At 38.4% G+C, this 17,688-nt stretch overlaps 2 protein-coding genes across 4 annotated transcripts in view; one reads left to right on the plus strand and one right to left on the minus strand.

Annotated features, from left to right (window-relative positions):
* LOC133570515 (uncharacterized) overlaps positions 1-17,688 on the plus strand; it is a 905,074-nt gene that overhangs the window by 548,316 nt on the left and 339,070 nt on the right. The gene's annotated exons all lie outside the window — the stretch shown is intronic.
* Positions 1-17,688, minus strand: part of LOC133570532 (uncharacterized) — a 508,763-nt gene that overhangs the window by 103,603 nt on the left and 387,472 nt on the right. For 2 of the 3 annotated variants that reach the window (XM_061923218.1, XM_061923217.2), the window contains exon 3: positions 15,012-15,460. The exons of the other annotated variant lie outside the window; for it this stretch is intronic. In XM_061923218.1, the coding sequence (XP_061779202.1) occupies positions 15,168-15,460 (293 nt within the window). In that variant the 3' untranslated portion in view covers positions 15,012-15,167. Of the gene's footprint in view, positions 1-15,011; positions 15,461-17,688 lie in introns of those variants that run through there. 3 annotated transcript variants of the gene reach the window in all.

A 17,688-nucleotide genomic window follows, 5' to 3' on the forward strand; every position in this document is an offset into this window, starting at 1 on the left:
TTCTCATGTGTGTGGTCATGCGTTCCTTTCTGGAGAAACTCTTCATACAAACAGAGCAAGTAAAAGGTTTCTCACCTGTGTGTGTTCTTATGTGTAATATCATGTCATACTTGGTGTTGAATCTTTTAGCACAAGCTGAGCAAGCAAAAGGTTTCTCTCCAGTGTGTGTTCTCATGTGTGTGGTCATGTCACCCTTTGTGGAGAAACTCTTCTTACAAACATAGCAAGCAAAAGGTTTCTCTCCAGTGTGTGTTCTCATGTGTGTGGTCAGGATTTGCTTTGTGGAGAAACTATTCTTACAAACAGAGCAAGTAAACGGTTTCTCTCCCGTATGTGTTCTCGTGTGTCTTGTAAAATTACTCTTCAGTCTAAATGATTTCCCACATTCAGAGCAGTCAAAGTGTTTGTTGTTAGTGTGATGTCTCGTATCACCTTTAGAGTCATTTTTACTCTCCAAAGGTTTTTGGATGTGGTCACTGTGATCAGAAGAGTGTGACATCATGTGGTCCATGTCTGACAGTGGAGCAAAGATGCTGTCTGGTTCTGACTTGATATCTTCACAATGCTCTCCATCAGCTTCTGTGATGTGTTGACTTACAAGCTCCGCCCCTCTGTTCTCCTCACTTTGACTGTGATGAAGCTGTAAGGACTGAGCTTCATCTTCATCATGAAGCTGCTCCTCTTTAATGTGGGAGGGGGCCTGTAGCTCCTTCTGTCCCACACTGGTGTGCCACTCCTCTTCATGACTCCCCGCTGACACCCGCTGGACGTCTGCAGAACAAATGAGGTGTTACTGTATTGAAGTTTGCAGTATTCAAACTATTGACATGTGAGCTAGGCCAAATAGACAGTGATGGGCAAGCTACCTGGACAATGTAGTAAGCTAAGCTACAAGTTACTCTCAATTAAATGGAGCTAAGCTATCCTCAGAGAATTGTAGCACGCTACACTACAAGCTACACTGCAAAAGTAGCTTGTCACATCAAAGTTACATTTAACAGCATTTATATATCTATCTATATATATATATATATATATATATATATATATATATATATATATATATATATATATATATATATATATATATTGGCCCACATGTATAATATCAATGTTTATGTTGTCCATGGAAAGAAGTTAGTAAGAAGCAAAAGAAAAACAACCAACCATGGATGACAAAAGGACTGAAAAATGCTTGTCACAAAAAAAAGACATTATATGGAATATTAATAACACAGACATCTATAGAGGCAGAAAATAAGTATAATAAATATAAAAACAAGCTAATTGGTATACTAGGAACATGTAAGAAGGAATACTACAGACCATTATTAAAGAAGAACAGAAACAACATGAGAGCAACATGGGGCATCCTAAATAGCATCATTAAAAATGCTGCTAAGAAAGATTACCCCCAGTACTTTCTACATGGAAATACAAAACATGACAATATGAACCAAATAGTTGAACGTTTTAATGATTACTTTGTTAATATCGGAAAACATGTGGAACAAAGATTTCCAAATGCAGATGATGGATCAGTTGAGGACTTGAGTGAGCTCATAGACAGAAATCCCGATTCCATGTTTCTTAAGAACGTGACAAAAGAAGAAATAATCAAAATTGTAAAACATTGTAAATCCAAGACCTCAACCGACTGTCATGGAATAGATATGGTAACCATAAAAAAGGTTATAGAAGACATTTCAGAACCTCTGACATATATCAGCAACGTATCATTTCTAACCGGCAAATTCCCTGACAAAATGAAAATTGCGAAAGTCGTACCAATTTATAAGAATGGAGACATACACCAGTTTACTAACTACACATCAGAATTCACAGCAAATATGTCAACATGGATAGCATTAATCCAAATAACAGAGAAAATGAGCAATGCAATAGATGGTAAAGAATGTGCGGTCGCAGTATTCATGGACTTAACTAAAGCATTTGACACAATTAATCATGATATTTTTATAACAAAACTAGAAGGATATGGCATCAGAGGTTTGGTCTTGAACTGGATAAGAAGTTATTTAACCAACAGGAAGCAAAATGTGAAGATGGGTGAAAATATGTCAACACAGCTAGATATATCTTGTGGTGTACCCCAGGGATCAATACTGGGACCAAGATTGTTTCATCTTTATATAAACCACATTTGTAAAGTTACAAAGGACTTAAAGTTAGTTTTATTTGCAGACGACACAACTGCTTTCTGTTCAGGAGAGAACACACAGAAGATAATACAAATAACAGAAGAAATGAACACATTAAAAAGATGCTTTGACAAAAACAGACTCTTTGAGTCTCAGTAAAAGTAAAATAATGCTATTTGGTAACAGTAGAAAAGAGCGTCATACACGAATACACATAGACGGAGTAGACATTGAAAGGGTAAAAGAAACAAGATTTCTGGGAGTATTAAAGGCCTACTGAAAGCCACTACTACCGACCACGCAGTCTGATAGTTTATATATCAATGATGAAATCTTAACATTGCAACACATGCCAATACGGCCGGGTTAACTTATAAAGTGCAATTTTAAATTTCCCGCGAAATATTCTGCTGAAAACGTCTCGTTATGATGACGTTTGCGCGTGACGTCACGGATTGTGCGGAAATATTGTGACAGCATTGTGACCAGCTATTAAGTCGTCTGTTTCATCGCAAAATTCCACAGCATTCTGGACATCTGTGTTGGTGAATCTTTTGCAATTTGTTTAATGAACAATGGAGACAGCAAAGAAGAAAGCTGTAGGTGGGAAGCGGTGTATTAGCGGCTGGCTGCAGCAACACAACCAGGAGGACTTTGAGTTGGATAGCAGTCGCGCTACCGTGACTACAGCTTTGGCTTCCAAACATTTGATCGCTTGCTCGTACGTGCGTGCCGCTATGTGCATGTCACGTACGTAACTTTGGGGAAATATATGTGCTGTATAAACTTTGGGGAGGTGAACGGTACTTTGGGCTGTGGGATTGAGTGTGTTGTGCGGGTGTTTGAGTTGTATTGACGGTTATATGGACCGGAGGGGGAGGTATTTGTTATGCGGGATTAATTTGTGGCATATTAAATATAAGCCTGGTTGTGTTGTGGCTAGTAGAGTATATATATGTCTTGTGTTTATTTACTGTTTTAGTCATTCCCAGCTGAATATCAGGTCCCACCCGCCTCTCACAGCATCTTCCCTATCTGAATCGCTCCCACTGCCCTCTAGTCCTTCACTCTCACTTTCCTCATCCACAAATCTTTCATCCTGGCTCAAATTAATGGGGAAATCGTCGCTTTCTCGGTCCGAATCGCTCTCGCTGCTGGTGGCCATGATTGTAAACAATGTGCGGATGTGAGGAGACTTTCAACCTGTGACGTCACGCTACTTCCGGTACAGGCAAGGCTTTTTTATCAGCGACCAATAGTTGCGAAATTTATCGTCGATGTTCTCTACTAAATCCTTTCAGCAAAAATATGGCAATATCGCAAAATGATCAAGTATGACACATAGAATGGACCTGCTATCCCCGTTTAAATAAGAAAATCTCATTTCAGTAGGCCTTTAATAGATGATAAAATGAACTGGAAATCTCATATACAAAATATACAACTTAAGGTGACAAAAAACATTTCAATAATGAATAAAGCAAAATATGTCCTGGGCCAAAAATGACTTCATATTCTCTACTGCTCACTAGTGTTACATATCTGACTTATTGTGTAGAAATATGGGAAATAACTACAAATGTGCGCTACATTTACTAACCGTGTTACAAAAAAGATCAATTAGACTGATACATAATGTTGGATATAGAGAACATACAAGCACTTTATTTATTGAGTCAAAAATATTAAAGTTCGGTGATTTGGTAAAATTGCAAACAGCTAAAATGATGTACAAAGCAAACTATAACCTGCTACCAAAGAATGTACAACAATTCCTCTCAACTAAAGAGGATACATATAATCTTGGAGGAAAATTTAAATTTAAACATTTGTATGCACGTTCAACACTTACAACCTTTAGCATATCTGTATTGTACTATTGTCCTAATATGATCCACTTTAAGAGGTTGTTCAAATGAATAGTGCTTACAAAGTACAAAGAAAAAGAATTATGAGAAATACTTTCAACCTTATTGAAAATAAGATATTCTTCATCTCAGTATGTTAAAAATGACTGACTTTATTAATTATATATTACAGAACTGTTGTATTACTCATTCACAGATGTCATTTTTCTATAAAAAGGTCAGTAAATGATGTATATATTTGTAAACGCTCTGAAGTGGGAAAGGGGTAAGATTAAATAAGCTCTGCTTCTTCCTACTCCTTTTCGGACATGATGAAAAGTGAAACGATATGAAAGTGTGTGATGTATTTTGCTGTAAGTGTGTTCTTGTTCCAAATCAACTAAAGAAAGAAAGAAAGAATGTAACTGAGAGTGTACAAATGGACCCAGTGAGGGTCCATTGCTGTTAACTATCTGTCATTTAGCTGGGGACACCTTACAACTACCTCTAGGGCTCCCCGCACCCCACTGTATGCATTCATGTATTTCTTCTTGTATTTCTACCCTTCTTGAGACATGAAGAAGGAAAAGTATCTTCCATATGAGGTGTGAACAAGTGATGACATAAATCATGGTCCCAATAACATTGCATATATGATAAAACAAGACGGCAGCTAAAGAAGGACTAAAGAAGGACTTCCCTATTCATCCCCCTCTGGTCAACATATGAAATAAGTGTGTAAGAAATTGAAATGTGCCTCCTTTGGCCAAAATGTATAAAATAAATATGTATATAGAGACATACAGTAATAACTTGAAGTAAATAATGAAGGTTAAAAAACAATGACAAACAAAACATTTAAAGGGAACATTATCACCAGACCTATGTAAGCGTCAATATATACCTTGATGTTGCAGAAAAAAGACCATATATTTTTTTAACCGATTTCCGAACTCTAAATGGGTGAATTTTGGCGAATTAAACGCCTTTCTATTATTCGCTCTCGGAGCGATTACGTCACAACGTGACGTCACATAGGGAAGCAATCCGCCATTTTCTCAAACACCGAGTCAAATCAGCTCTGTTATTTTCCGTTTTTTCGACTGTTTTCCGTACCTTGGAGATGTAACGCTTACATGGGCTAGGCGGGTTAAGAGTGTAAACCGTATGACAGAAGATGGTTCGTCTAGGAGCCTGAGGTATGAAAGATGACGACAATTAGTTATCTTGGTTTCGACTGCTTAAAATCTATTGACACAAGAATATAAATGACACAGATGACAATAGGAAAAATAAATAAATAAATTAAAAATATGCCCAAAACAAAAATACAAGATGCAGTCCTGCTGCCTTCGTGGAACCAGTTCACAGTTCAGTTCAAAAGGTATGCAAACGCTTTTGCGTCAGTCCAAAAGTTCAGTTCAAAAACAAAAGTAATCCAAAAGGTTCGCCGCAGAGGAAAAAAAAATGCTTGTCCTACCGCGTAGGTGTTTAGCTCGCCATTTGTTGAGTTGAGTTTGAAGGTGGATAGGAAGCTCAGGTTGTTTGGGTCAACGGGTATTCCTTCCCGTAAAAAAAACCTGACCGAAAAGTCCAAAAAAAACAAAGTGAGTAACCTAGTTACCTCTTCACTAGCAAAGTACATTATAGATGTACTTGAAAGCATAATGTAAGCATTCAATTGTCCGGAATGACTAATTTGTTCTACTAATAAACCAATTGATATGACATAATTAACCATGTTGATTAATATACAATCATGAGTCCAATTAAAATGAACATTCATAAAACATTTCTAATAATACAGATCATGATTGTTTATCTAAAGTGATAAAACTCAATCATGGATCAATTGCAAATTCAATTACAAATTAATTTACAAGTTCAATTACAAATTAATTTACAAGTGCACTTATATAACCTAGTTTCATAATAATACTCATTATTAGAAAGTCAATGTATCATAATTCGTATTCAAGTACTTATCCAAACATTCAAAATTGATAAACAATCAAGCAAAGTTAAATTAAAGTGTTGCGCAACAACCTAAATACACGCACCTGCGTTCCATCTGATTCACATCCACTAAGTGGCAAAAGCTTATTAGCAGTTTAAAGCCCTTTGCCACTTTGCTAGACTAAACTGTTGCCTATAAATCGGCTGGATGATCAGAAGAAAATAAAACATAATTACCTGAGTAATCGAGGCAAAACAACATACTAGTGATGGGTTGATGAAGCCTCATGAAGCGTTTCGACACATTGCAAAACTGTATTGATACTGTGTCGATACCGTGTCACTAAATACTGACATCTGCTGGACATTAAAAATCCCTACAGGCAACCTATGGACCGACTCAACTGACACTGATTTTATGACCTAGTACAGTGGTTCTCAAATGGGGGTACGCGTACCCCTGGGGGTATTTGAAGGTATGCCAGGGGTACGTGAGATTTTTAAAAAATATTCTAAAAATAGCAACAATTCAAAAATCCTTTATAAATATATTTATTGAATAATACTTCAACAAAATATGAATGTAAGTTCATAAACTCCGTGAAACACAAGCTCAGGGTTGTCACTAAAATGTCTGTCAAAAAGAACTGTGAAAAGAAATGCAACAATGCAATATTCAGTGTTGACAGCTAGATTTTTTGTGGACATGTTCCATAAATATTGATGTTAAAGATTTTTTTTTTTTGTGAAGAAATGTTTAGAATTAAGTTCATGAATCCAGATGGAGCTCTAGTCTAGTACAATCCCCAAAGAGGGCACTTTAAGTTGATTATTACTTCTAGGTGTAGAAATCTTTATTTATAATTGAATCCCTTATTTATTTTTCAAAAAGTTTTTAGCTATTTTTATATCTTTTTTTCCAAATAGTTCAAGAAAGACCACTACAAATGAGCAATATTTTGCACTGTTATACAATTTAATAAATCAGAAACTGATGACATAGTGCTGTATTTTACTTCATCTTTTTTTTTTCAACCAAAAATGCTTTGCTCTGATTAGGGGGTACTTGAATTTTAAAAAAATTCACAGGGGGTGCATTGCTGAAAAAAGGTTGAGAACCATTGACCTAGTATATACAATAATATAAAGCAAGTCATTGTATTTCATTTAGGATTATTTCATAACTTCATTTAAATAAAAATATATTTTTTGTCTTTTTTAGATACAGTCAATAAATAATGTGAACATGCATCATAACATGGAAATCTAAGAGAACGTGTTGTGAATGAGGATGCTTGTGGACCTGGAAATTATTATTATTTTTTTTTTACACATTTTTATAAAAAAAAAAAAAAAAAAGTTTTTCCAACGTATTCAATTTTAGACGCTTTCTCTTCTTAGTTATTATTTCTCCGGCTGTAGAAAAGACCCGCTCACAGGGCACAGAGGAGGCGTCAGTGCGACACAGTTCGCGTATCGGTCACGTGACCAAAACAGCTCATGATCGGTCACGTGACTTTCTAAAAGCGATACGCGCACCGACACAGGGTTTCGCTCTATGAGCTCGACGCATGCGCCGATGCATCGGTGTTTCCGGACCCATCACTACAACATACCATGCACGCCCCGATAATCGAACATGCCGGCTCTATGGAAGAATGGCAACGGTATTAGCGCCTATGCTAAAACAAATGCTAACATAACATTGGCGACATGGCACATGATTGTGAGTGTGGAATTCCGTTGATTATGGCATGGCAAAAGACTCACCTAATTAAGAAGTTTGCAAAGTGTGAGAATGAGAAGATTTTGGGAGTTTCTTCTCAAGCGCGTCTCATAGCACCGCAGCCACAGCAGACGGGAGGGGGTGGTGAAGTGCACAGCACTTCCTTAAAAGGAAGTAAGCGGCAGGAAGTAACCCTCCACAATAAAAGTATTTGCACTGTATGCATGTTTTCAATGGGTATTTTAAATATGGGTTACAGAGACATCATGCCTCGTCGGTGTATTGTCGGAGGGTGTAACAACACGAACAGGGACGGATTCAAGTTGCACCAGTGGCCCAAAGATGCAAAAGTGGCAAGAAATTGGACGTTTGTTCCGCACACTTTACCGACGAAAGCTATGCTACGACAGAGATGGCAAGAATGTGTGGATATCCTGCGACACTCAAAGCAGATGCATTTCCAACCATAAAGTCAAAGAAATCTGCCGCCAGACCCCCATTGAATCTGCCGGAGTGTGTGAGCAATTCAGGGACAAAGGCCTTCGGTAGCACGGCAAGCAATGGCGGCAGTTTGTTCCCGCAGACGAGCGAGCTAAACCCCCTGGATGTCTTGGCTCACACCGTCCCTTATGCCACCGAAGATGATCAAGAGAAGAATATCGACCCTAGCTTCCCTGGCCTGCTGACATCAACTCCAAAACTGGACAGATCAGCTTTCAGGAAAAGAGCGCGGATGAGGGTATGTCTACAGAATATATTAATTGATGAAAATTGGGCTGTCTGCACTCTCAAAGTGCATGTTGTTGCCAAATGTATTTCATATGCTGTAAACCTAGTTCATAGTTGTTAGTTTCCTTTAATGCCAAACAAACACATACCAATCGTTGGTCAGAAGGGGATCGCCGAATTCGTCCTCGCTTTCTCCCGTGTCGCTGGCTGTCGTGTCGTTTTCGTCGGTTTCGCTTGCATACGGTTCAAACCGATATGGCTCAATATCTTTAGTTTCTTCTTCAATTTCGTTTTCGCTACCTGCCTCCACACTACAACCCATCCATCCATCCATCCATTTCCTACCGCTTATTCCCTTTTGGGGTCGCGGGGGGCGCTGGAGCCTATCTCAGCTACAATACAACCATCCGTTTCAATACATGCGTAATCTGTTGAATCGCTTAAGCCGCTGAAATCCGAGTCTGAATCCGAGCTAATGTCGCTATAGCTTGCTGTTCTATGCGCCATGTTTGTTTGTGTTGGCATCACTATGTGACGTCACAGGAAAATGGACGGGTGTATATAACGATGGTTAAAATCAGGCACTTTGAAGCTTTTTTTAGGGATATTGCGTGATGGGTAAAATAAAAATAAAAACTTGGAAAAATAAAATAAGCCGCTGGGAACTGATTTTTAAAGGTTTTAACCCTTCTGAAATTGTGATAATGTTCCCCTTTAAAACAAAACGTATTAAATGTAACTAAAAGCTTCCCTTTTTTATATTTGCACAGTATGTATATATTAATGTTGTAAATACACATCTTTATATATCTAGAAAATGTGGTCCTAAAGAGGTAGGCACTGTCACATCTAATAGAGAGCCAAATACTAGAGTCTGTGAACATTGCTCCAAAGTCAAGAGGTGTTGTTGATTTAATGTGCATACAAAAGTGAACATTGACAGGTGCAAAGGCAGCAATATATGATAAAACAAGACGGCAGCTAAAGAAGGACTTCCCTATTCATCCCCAAAAAACCTGCCAGGTGAGCAGCTGATTTGACCACTTCTGGTGCTGACGTAAGACAACCTGCGTCCCATATGTTTATTTGAATGAAATAAGTTTATTTCCATCATATAATCAACCATCAACCATTCTGTGTGACCAGTTTAACAGTACAGATGATACATATTTAACAATCATACACATTTACACACAAAAAGAAAAGAAAAAGAATGACGGAAAAAGGAATAGGCTGAAGCCAAAGCTTATATTTGGGGGGATTACCCCCAATACTTCTTAGACGGAAACACAAATAATGACAATATGAAGGAAGTAGTTGAAAGCTTCAATAATTACTTTGTAAATATTGGAAGAAAGGATTCCAGACCCAGTTTCAATTGAGGACTATAATGATACCATAGAGCCAAATCCCAACTCCATGTTCCTCAGTAATGTGACACAGGAGGAAATAGTTATAATCCTGTAATCTAAGACTTCAACTGATTGTAATGGAATTGATATGGAAACCATAAAAAAGGTTCTAGAAGAAATCTCGGGACCATTCATGTATATTAGTAACCTATCATTTCAAATACCCAAACTAAATGAAAATAGCTAAAGTTGCACCAATTTATAAGACTGGAGACAAACACCAATTTACAAATTATAGACCTGTTTCTTTACTTCCACAGTTTTCTAAAATCATTGAAAAAGTGTCCAATAACAGATTAGAGAGTTTCATAAACAAACATAGAATACTAGAAGAGAACCAATATGGATACACAGCTAATATTTCAACTTTGATGGCTTTCATTGAAATGACAGAAGAAATGAGCAATGCAATAGATAGTAAAAAATGTGCAGCAGCAGTGTTGTTGGATCGAACTAAAGCATTTGACACAATTAATCACAATATTTTCATCAAAAAACTAGAACGAAATGGCATCAGAGGGTTGGTCTTAAACTGGATAAGAAGTTATTTAACCAACAGGAAACAATACGTGAAGCTAGGCCAACACACTTCTACAACACTAAATATATCCTGTGGTGTACCTCAGGGATCAATACTAGGACCTCAATTATTCAATCTCTATATAGATGACATTTGTAAAGTTACAAAATATTTAAAGTTAGTATTAATTGCAGATGATACAACAGTGTTTTGTTCAGGAGAGAACACACAGAAGATAATACAAATAATAACAAAAGAAATGAACAAATTAAAAGGATGGTTTGACAAAAACAGATTATCTTTGAATCTCAGTAGAAGTAAAATAATGCTATTTGGTAACAGGAGAAAAGAAAGTCAAACACAAATGGACGGAATAGAAATTGAAAGAGTAAATGAAACCAAATTTCTAGATATAATAATTGATGATAAATTGAACTAGAAATCTCATGTAAAAAATATACAACATAAAGTAGCAAGAAACACGTGAATAAATTTGCATGAATAAAGCAAAACATGTTGTAGACCAAAAATGACTTCATATTCTCTACTGCTCACTAGTGTTACATATCTGACTTATTGTGTAGAAATATGGGAAATAACTACAAAAGTACACTTCATTCATTAACTGTGTTACAAAAAAGATCAGTTATAATAATACATCATGTTGGATATAGAAGTTGTATGCATGCATGTGTGATGTATCATGTTGTATGCATGCATGTGTGATGTATTATGTTGTATGCATGCATGTGTGATGTATCATGTTGTATGCATGCATGTGTGATGTATCATGTTGTATGCATGCATGTGTGATGTATCATGTTGTATGCTTGCATGTTCCAAATAAACTCAACTCAACTCAACTAACACTTGGTGGACATTCAAGCCACAAAATGCGAATGGAGTATTGTTGGTGTATTTTGGATGGTTATAGAGGACCTCCCATTGGCTCCATTGCAAGTGGACTTTTATTTACATTTATGAGTTAGAATTAGGGCTGGGTGATATATGGAATATACTGGATATATCGTGGGTTTGTCTCTGTGCGATATAGAAAATGACTATATGGTGATATTGGAGTATACGTTCTCACACAGTTGCTTTTAGCTGCAGGCATTACACTACAGGCTCTTCTCACTCTTTCTTGTCTCTCCTCACAAGAGACACAAAACAAGCGCACCTTCTTACAAACCCCGTTTCCATATGAGTTGGGAAATTGTGTTAGATATAAATATAAACGGAATACAATGAATTACAAATCCTTTTCAACCCATATTCAATTGAATGCACTACAAAGACAACATATTTGATGTTCAAACTCATAAACTTTTTTATTTTTTTTTGCAAATAATCAGTAACTTAGAAATTCATGGCTGCAACACGTGCCAAAGTAGTTGGGAAAGGGCATGTTCACCACTGTGTTACATGGCCTTTCCTTTTAACAACACTCAGTAAACGTTTGGGAACTGAGGAGACACATTTTTGAAGCTTCTCAGGTGGAATTCTTTCCCATTCTTGCTTGATGTACAGCTTAAGTTGTTCAACAGTCTTGGGTCTCCGTTGTGCTATTTTAGGCTTCATAATGCCCCACACATTTTCAATGGGAGACAGGTCTGGACTACAGGCAGGCCAGTCTAGTACCCGCACTATTTTACTATGAAGCCACGTTGATGTAACACGTGGCTTGGCATTGTTTTGCTGAAAAAAGCAGGGGCGTCCATGGTAACGTTGCTTGGATGGCAACATATGTTGCTCCAAAAGCTGTATGTACCTTTCAGCATTAATGGTGCCTTCACAGATGTGTAAGTTACCCATATCTTGGGCACTAATACACCCCCATACCATCACAGATGCTGCCTTTTCAACATTGCGCCTATAACAATCCGGATGGTTCTTTTCCTCTTTGGTCCGGAGGACACGACATCCACAGTTTCCAAAAACAATTTGAAATGTGGACTCGTCAGACCACAGAACACCTTTCCACTTTGTATCAGTCCATCTTAGATTAGCTCAGGCCCAGCGAAGCAGACGGCGTTTCTGGGTGTTGTTGATAAACGGTTTTCGTCTTGCATAGGAGAGTTTTAACTTGCACTTACAGATGTAGCGACCAACTATAGTTACTGACAGCGGGTTTCTGAAGTGTTCCTGAGCCCATGTGGTGATATCCTTTACACACTGATGTCGCTTGTTGATGCAGTACAGCCTGAGTGATCGAAGGTCACGGGCTTAGCTGCTTACATGCAGTGATTTCTCCAGATTCTCTGAACCCTTTGATGATATTACGGACCGTAGATGGTGAATTCCCTAAATTCCTTGCAATATTTGGTTGAGAAAGGTTTTTCTTAAACAGTTCAACAATTTGCTCAGACATTTGTTGACAAAGTGGTGACCCTCGCCCCATCCTTGTTTGTGAATGACTGAGCATTTCATGGAATCTACTTTTATACCCAATCATGGCACCCACCTGTTCCCAATTTGCCTGTTCACCTGTGTGATGTTCCAAATAAATGTTTGATGAGCATTCCTCAACTTTATCAGTGTTTATTGCCACCTTTCCCAACTTCTTTGTCACGTGTTGCTGGCATCAAATTCTAAAGTTAATGATTATTTGCAAAAAAAAACGTTTATCAGTTTGAACATCAAATATGTTGACTTTGTAGCATATTCAACTGAATATGGGTTGAAAATGATTTGCAAATCATTGTATCCTGTTTATATTTACATCTAACACAATTTCCCAACTCATATGGAAACGGGGTTTGTATATGGTGTATCGTGACATGGCCTAAACATATCCACATATATATGGTGTATCGTGACATGGCCTAAACATATCCACATAAATATGGTGTATTGTGACCAGTGTTGGGACTAACGCGTTATAAAGTAACGCGTTACTGTAACGCCGTTAGTTTCGGCGGTAACTAGTAATCTAACGCGTTATTTTTTTTTATTCAGTAATTTAGTTACCGTTACTACATGATGCGTTACTGCGTTATTTTACGTTACTTTTGATGTAGTATCGGCTAGAAACAGAAGCGCTGCGGTGTCTTTCTTCTGAATCTTCCTATGTCACAAGCCGGAGAGAAGAAAAGAGGCGCGGTCTATGTGTGTGTGGGGGGGTGGGGTGGTGGGGTGGTGGTTGGGGGGCGGGGAGGGGAGGTTTGATCCGCGGTTTGATGTATGAAACAAAAAAAAAAAGTTGTTGGCACGTTCAGTCCACACACAGCGTGGTCATGGCGAGCGCAATAACGGAGGAGCTTGAACGCCCCCGCCATTGAATCGGTGTGTTTATAAGTGCAGATTCGGTTGTGCAAAACGAGGGTTTTAAACACATGCTGATAACGTGCTTGAACCACGTTACGACATCCCGTCGCGCACCCACTTCAGCAATAAGATTGTGCCAGATCTTTATGAGCAGGAGAAGAAAAAAGTTGTGGATGAACTATCCCGAGCATCAGCTGTTGCGCTCATGACAGACGGGTGGACGTCCAGCGGAACTATAAGCGCTCACTTCATCACAGCAGACTGGGAGATGAGAAGACACGCCCCCTCTACGAGAGTCACCTTGCGCAGGTACTGACACAAGCATTGGAGGAATGGAAGATAAAGATATCACAGTCACACGTGATAATGCCAAAAATCAAATAATTACAGAGAATGAGGCAGGACTGGGACCACAGATAGGTGCTTTGCACATGTAGTGAATTTGGCATCACATCTCAGTCAATAGGATGGAGCGCCTCTTTGGGAGGATCAGGAAGGTTTCTTACTTCCACCCAAGCACAACAGCTGCTCATGTGCTTAAGACAAAGCAAGAAATGCTAAAGCTGCCTGCTCATACATGATGTCCCAACGAGGTGGAAGTCCACTTATGATATGTTGAAGCAGCAGGCAGCTATATACTCTGCATTGACCCACAACACCCTGAAGACAAATGTCACCCTGTCTGATGATGATGTGAGAGTGGCAGATGAGGTCCTCTAGGTGCTTAAACCCCTCAAAAGTGTTCCATCTCTACTGAGCACTGAAACTTCACCATCTGTGTCAATGATCCTGCCACTGAAAACAAGGATTCTACAATCCATGGCTCCAAGTGTGGAAGACAGCAGCATCACTCCAGATGTCAGGCTTTATTTCACTACCTATGTTTCAAGGAAGATGATGTTTCTTCTTATGTTGCACTTAAACTTGTTTTTTATTAATGGTCATTGGTCCAAGTTTAAAGAAAGGAGGAATGCCTTTTTATGTTGCACTGTTTTTCATTAATTATGTTAAAAGGAAAATAAAAATGCATGTCAAGTTGATCAACAGATTGTATTATTCTCCAGTGCAATAACAGTACTGAAATGAAGGCAAAAAGGGCATTAATGGGAGCTTTAAAAAAAAAAGAAGAAAAAAAGAAGTAACTAAATAGTTACTTTTCACAGTAACGCATTACTTTTTGGTGTAAGTAACTGAGTTAGTAACTGAGTTACTTTTGAAATAAAGTAACTAATAACTGTAACTAGTTACTGGTTTTCAGTAACTAACCCAACACTGATTGTGACATGGACTAAACTTATCCACATATATATGGTGTATCGTGACATGGACTAAACATATCCACATATTAATGAAAAGCCATATCGCCCAGCCCTAGTTGGAATGTGATTTTTTTTTTTTAAATATATCCACCTTTGTGTCTTTTATAATGATTGTGAACGATAGAAAAAATTCCCCAAAAAAGTGCAGTTCCCCTCTAAATTCCAAGGATTAGATTTAAGACTTGAAGTGTATGAGCATGAAGTGATGAAGCCTACTTGGATGAGTCTTCTAAGACAAAGTGAACAGTCCAGTTGTGATGGATTGAATGCCCTGAGAATAAAATGACATGTGCTTACTTGGACTGTGATGAAGCTGTGAGGACTCAGGTGCTTTGTCTTCATGCTCTTCAGTCTTCACAGAGACAACAGTCAGTGGAAACTTGCTGACATCATCCTCCTTCTGCCCTACAACACACTCTCCCTCCTCTTCCGCTTTCATGTGTGGATCCTCCTCTTCCTCTTTCATGTGGGTAGGCTGTGGATCCTCCCCTTCCTCTTTCATGTGAGGGGGCTGCTGGATGTCTGTTGGGTAAATGTAAATAAGATAAAGAGAGAAGAGAAATAGTTTTGGACTGACACTGTTAACACAATGACATTATTTGTGTTCTTCCGTGTGTTGGGTTAAAAGTGTGTAGCAAAACAACTAATAAAAACACAGGAAATACCTCCTTTTTTCCTAAAGTCAATTCAAAAGTGGCACGGTGAGTACCTAAACAGACTTGGAAATAGGATAAGGGGCAATTTGAAAAGTTTTTATAACTACGAGGCAGCACTGATTGAGGCATTTTGAACTTCACTGATATAAAGTGTGTAAATATTTTATTATGTATACAGTCCATTACACCTACTCTTTATCGCTAAACTTAACCATAATCTTTTAATGACAAAGTCATTACCATAACTTCAATATCATGGAAATAAAAAAATAATAATTCCAAAATCACTTAAAAAAAATATTCATGGTATGTTTTTGTCATCATGCAGAATACTTTTTTGTGGTCATTTTTTTGGCTGGGCCAAAAGGAACTTTTACCAAAAACATGTTTTACTTTTGAGAGATTGATTGAGACTTGTATTAGTAGATTGCACAGTACAGTACATATTCCGTACAATTGACCACTAAATGGTAACACCCGAATAAGTTTTTCAACTTGTTTAAGTCGGGGTCCACTTAAATCAATTCATGATAGTATGTGGTGTTTTATAGAGTATCTCCATCAAAAATTCCTCTTTAGGAATTGGAGACCATCTACAACACGCTGAAGGAAAGTCAGTCACCTTTATGTTCTTTTAATAAATCAAGTGTTGACAACTTTGGCTATTGAAAATAAATGTTTACATTCCCTTATTATTACATGTTAGTCACAATCAGGAAGTGAAATGATAACTAATTAGATGTGATTACATTATAAAATGTTTTGGTGAGTGTGTGAGTTTTGTGTAAACATGTTGATACAAGTTTACATTTTCTTGCGGACTGGAACACAGATATGTCCCGAAAGGATGCACCCAATTTTAAAACCTTCACTAAGCTGTGCCACCAACATTGTCTTACTTAGCTCATTAAGCAAACTACCAGGGTGAGTGAGTCCTTTTAAACCTTCATAGACCTCGTTGTTACTTCTGACCAGTCTAAGATCACCACAAGTGGAACTACCGTATTTTCCGCACTATAAGGCGCACCGGATTATTAGCCGCACCTTCTATGAATTACATATTTCATAATTTTGTCCACCAATAAGCCGCCCCGGACTAAAAGCCGCGCCTACGCTGCGCTAAAGTGAATGTCAAAAAAACGCTGCGCTAAAGTGAATGTCAAAAAAACAGTCAGATAGTTCAGTCAAACTTTAATAATATATTGAAAACCAGCGTTCTAACAACTCTGTCCCAAAATGTACGCAAATGTGCAATCACAAACATAGTAAAATTCAAAATGGTGTAGAGCAATAGTAACATAATGTTGCTCGAACGTTAATGTCACAACACACAAAATAAACATAGCGCTCACCTTCTGAAGTTATTCTTCATTCGTAAATCCTTCGAATTCTTCGTCTTCGGTGTCCGAATTGAAAAGTTGCGCAAGCGTGGGATCCAAAATGGCCGGTTCCGTCTCGTAGAAGTCATCGGGAGTCAGTGTCGCTGTTGTTCTGTGAATCCTGCCTTCCGGAAAGCTCGGACCACAGTTGTGACCGAAATATCTGCCCAAGCATTTACGATCCACTGGCAAATGTTGGCGTATGTTGTCCGAGGCTGTCTGCCCGTCTTAGTGAAGGTGTGTTCGCCTTCGGAGCTGTGTGAAAAAAGCCACCCGGCCTCTTCGCGTAAACTTCCCTTAACCACTCGCTCATCTTTTCTTCATCCATCCATCCCTTCGAGTTAGCTTTTATGATGACGCCGGCTGGAAAGGTCTCTTTTGGCAAGGTCTTCCTTTTGAATATCACCATGAGTGGAAGTTAGCATGGCAAGCTAGAACCACAGTGAAGGATGACTTCTCATTCCCTGTGGAGCGAATATTCACCGTACGTGCTCCCGTTCCACAGTGCGGTTCAGTTGCTGTGAAATACGGTAGTAATCCGTGTGCGGATGGAGAGATTGCGTCTTTTTATGAACCGGATCGTTTAGTAGGAGCCATTTTGTGGTCTTTACAGATGTAAACAGGAAATGAAACGTACGGTGATATCCGCGCGTTTTTTCTTCTTCTTCCGGGGGCGGGTGAAGCGCTTCCTGTTCTATGGGGGCGGGTGAAGCGC

The sequence above is a fragment of the Nerophis lumbriciformis genome, linkage group LG28 (assembly GCF_033978685.3).
Source record: "Nerophis lumbriciformis linkage group LG28, RoL_Nlum_v2.1, whole genome shotgun sequence".
Taxonomy (NCBI): Eukaryota; Metazoa; Chordata; class Actinopteri; order Syngnathiformes; family Syngnathidae; genus Nerophis; species Nerophis lumbriciformis.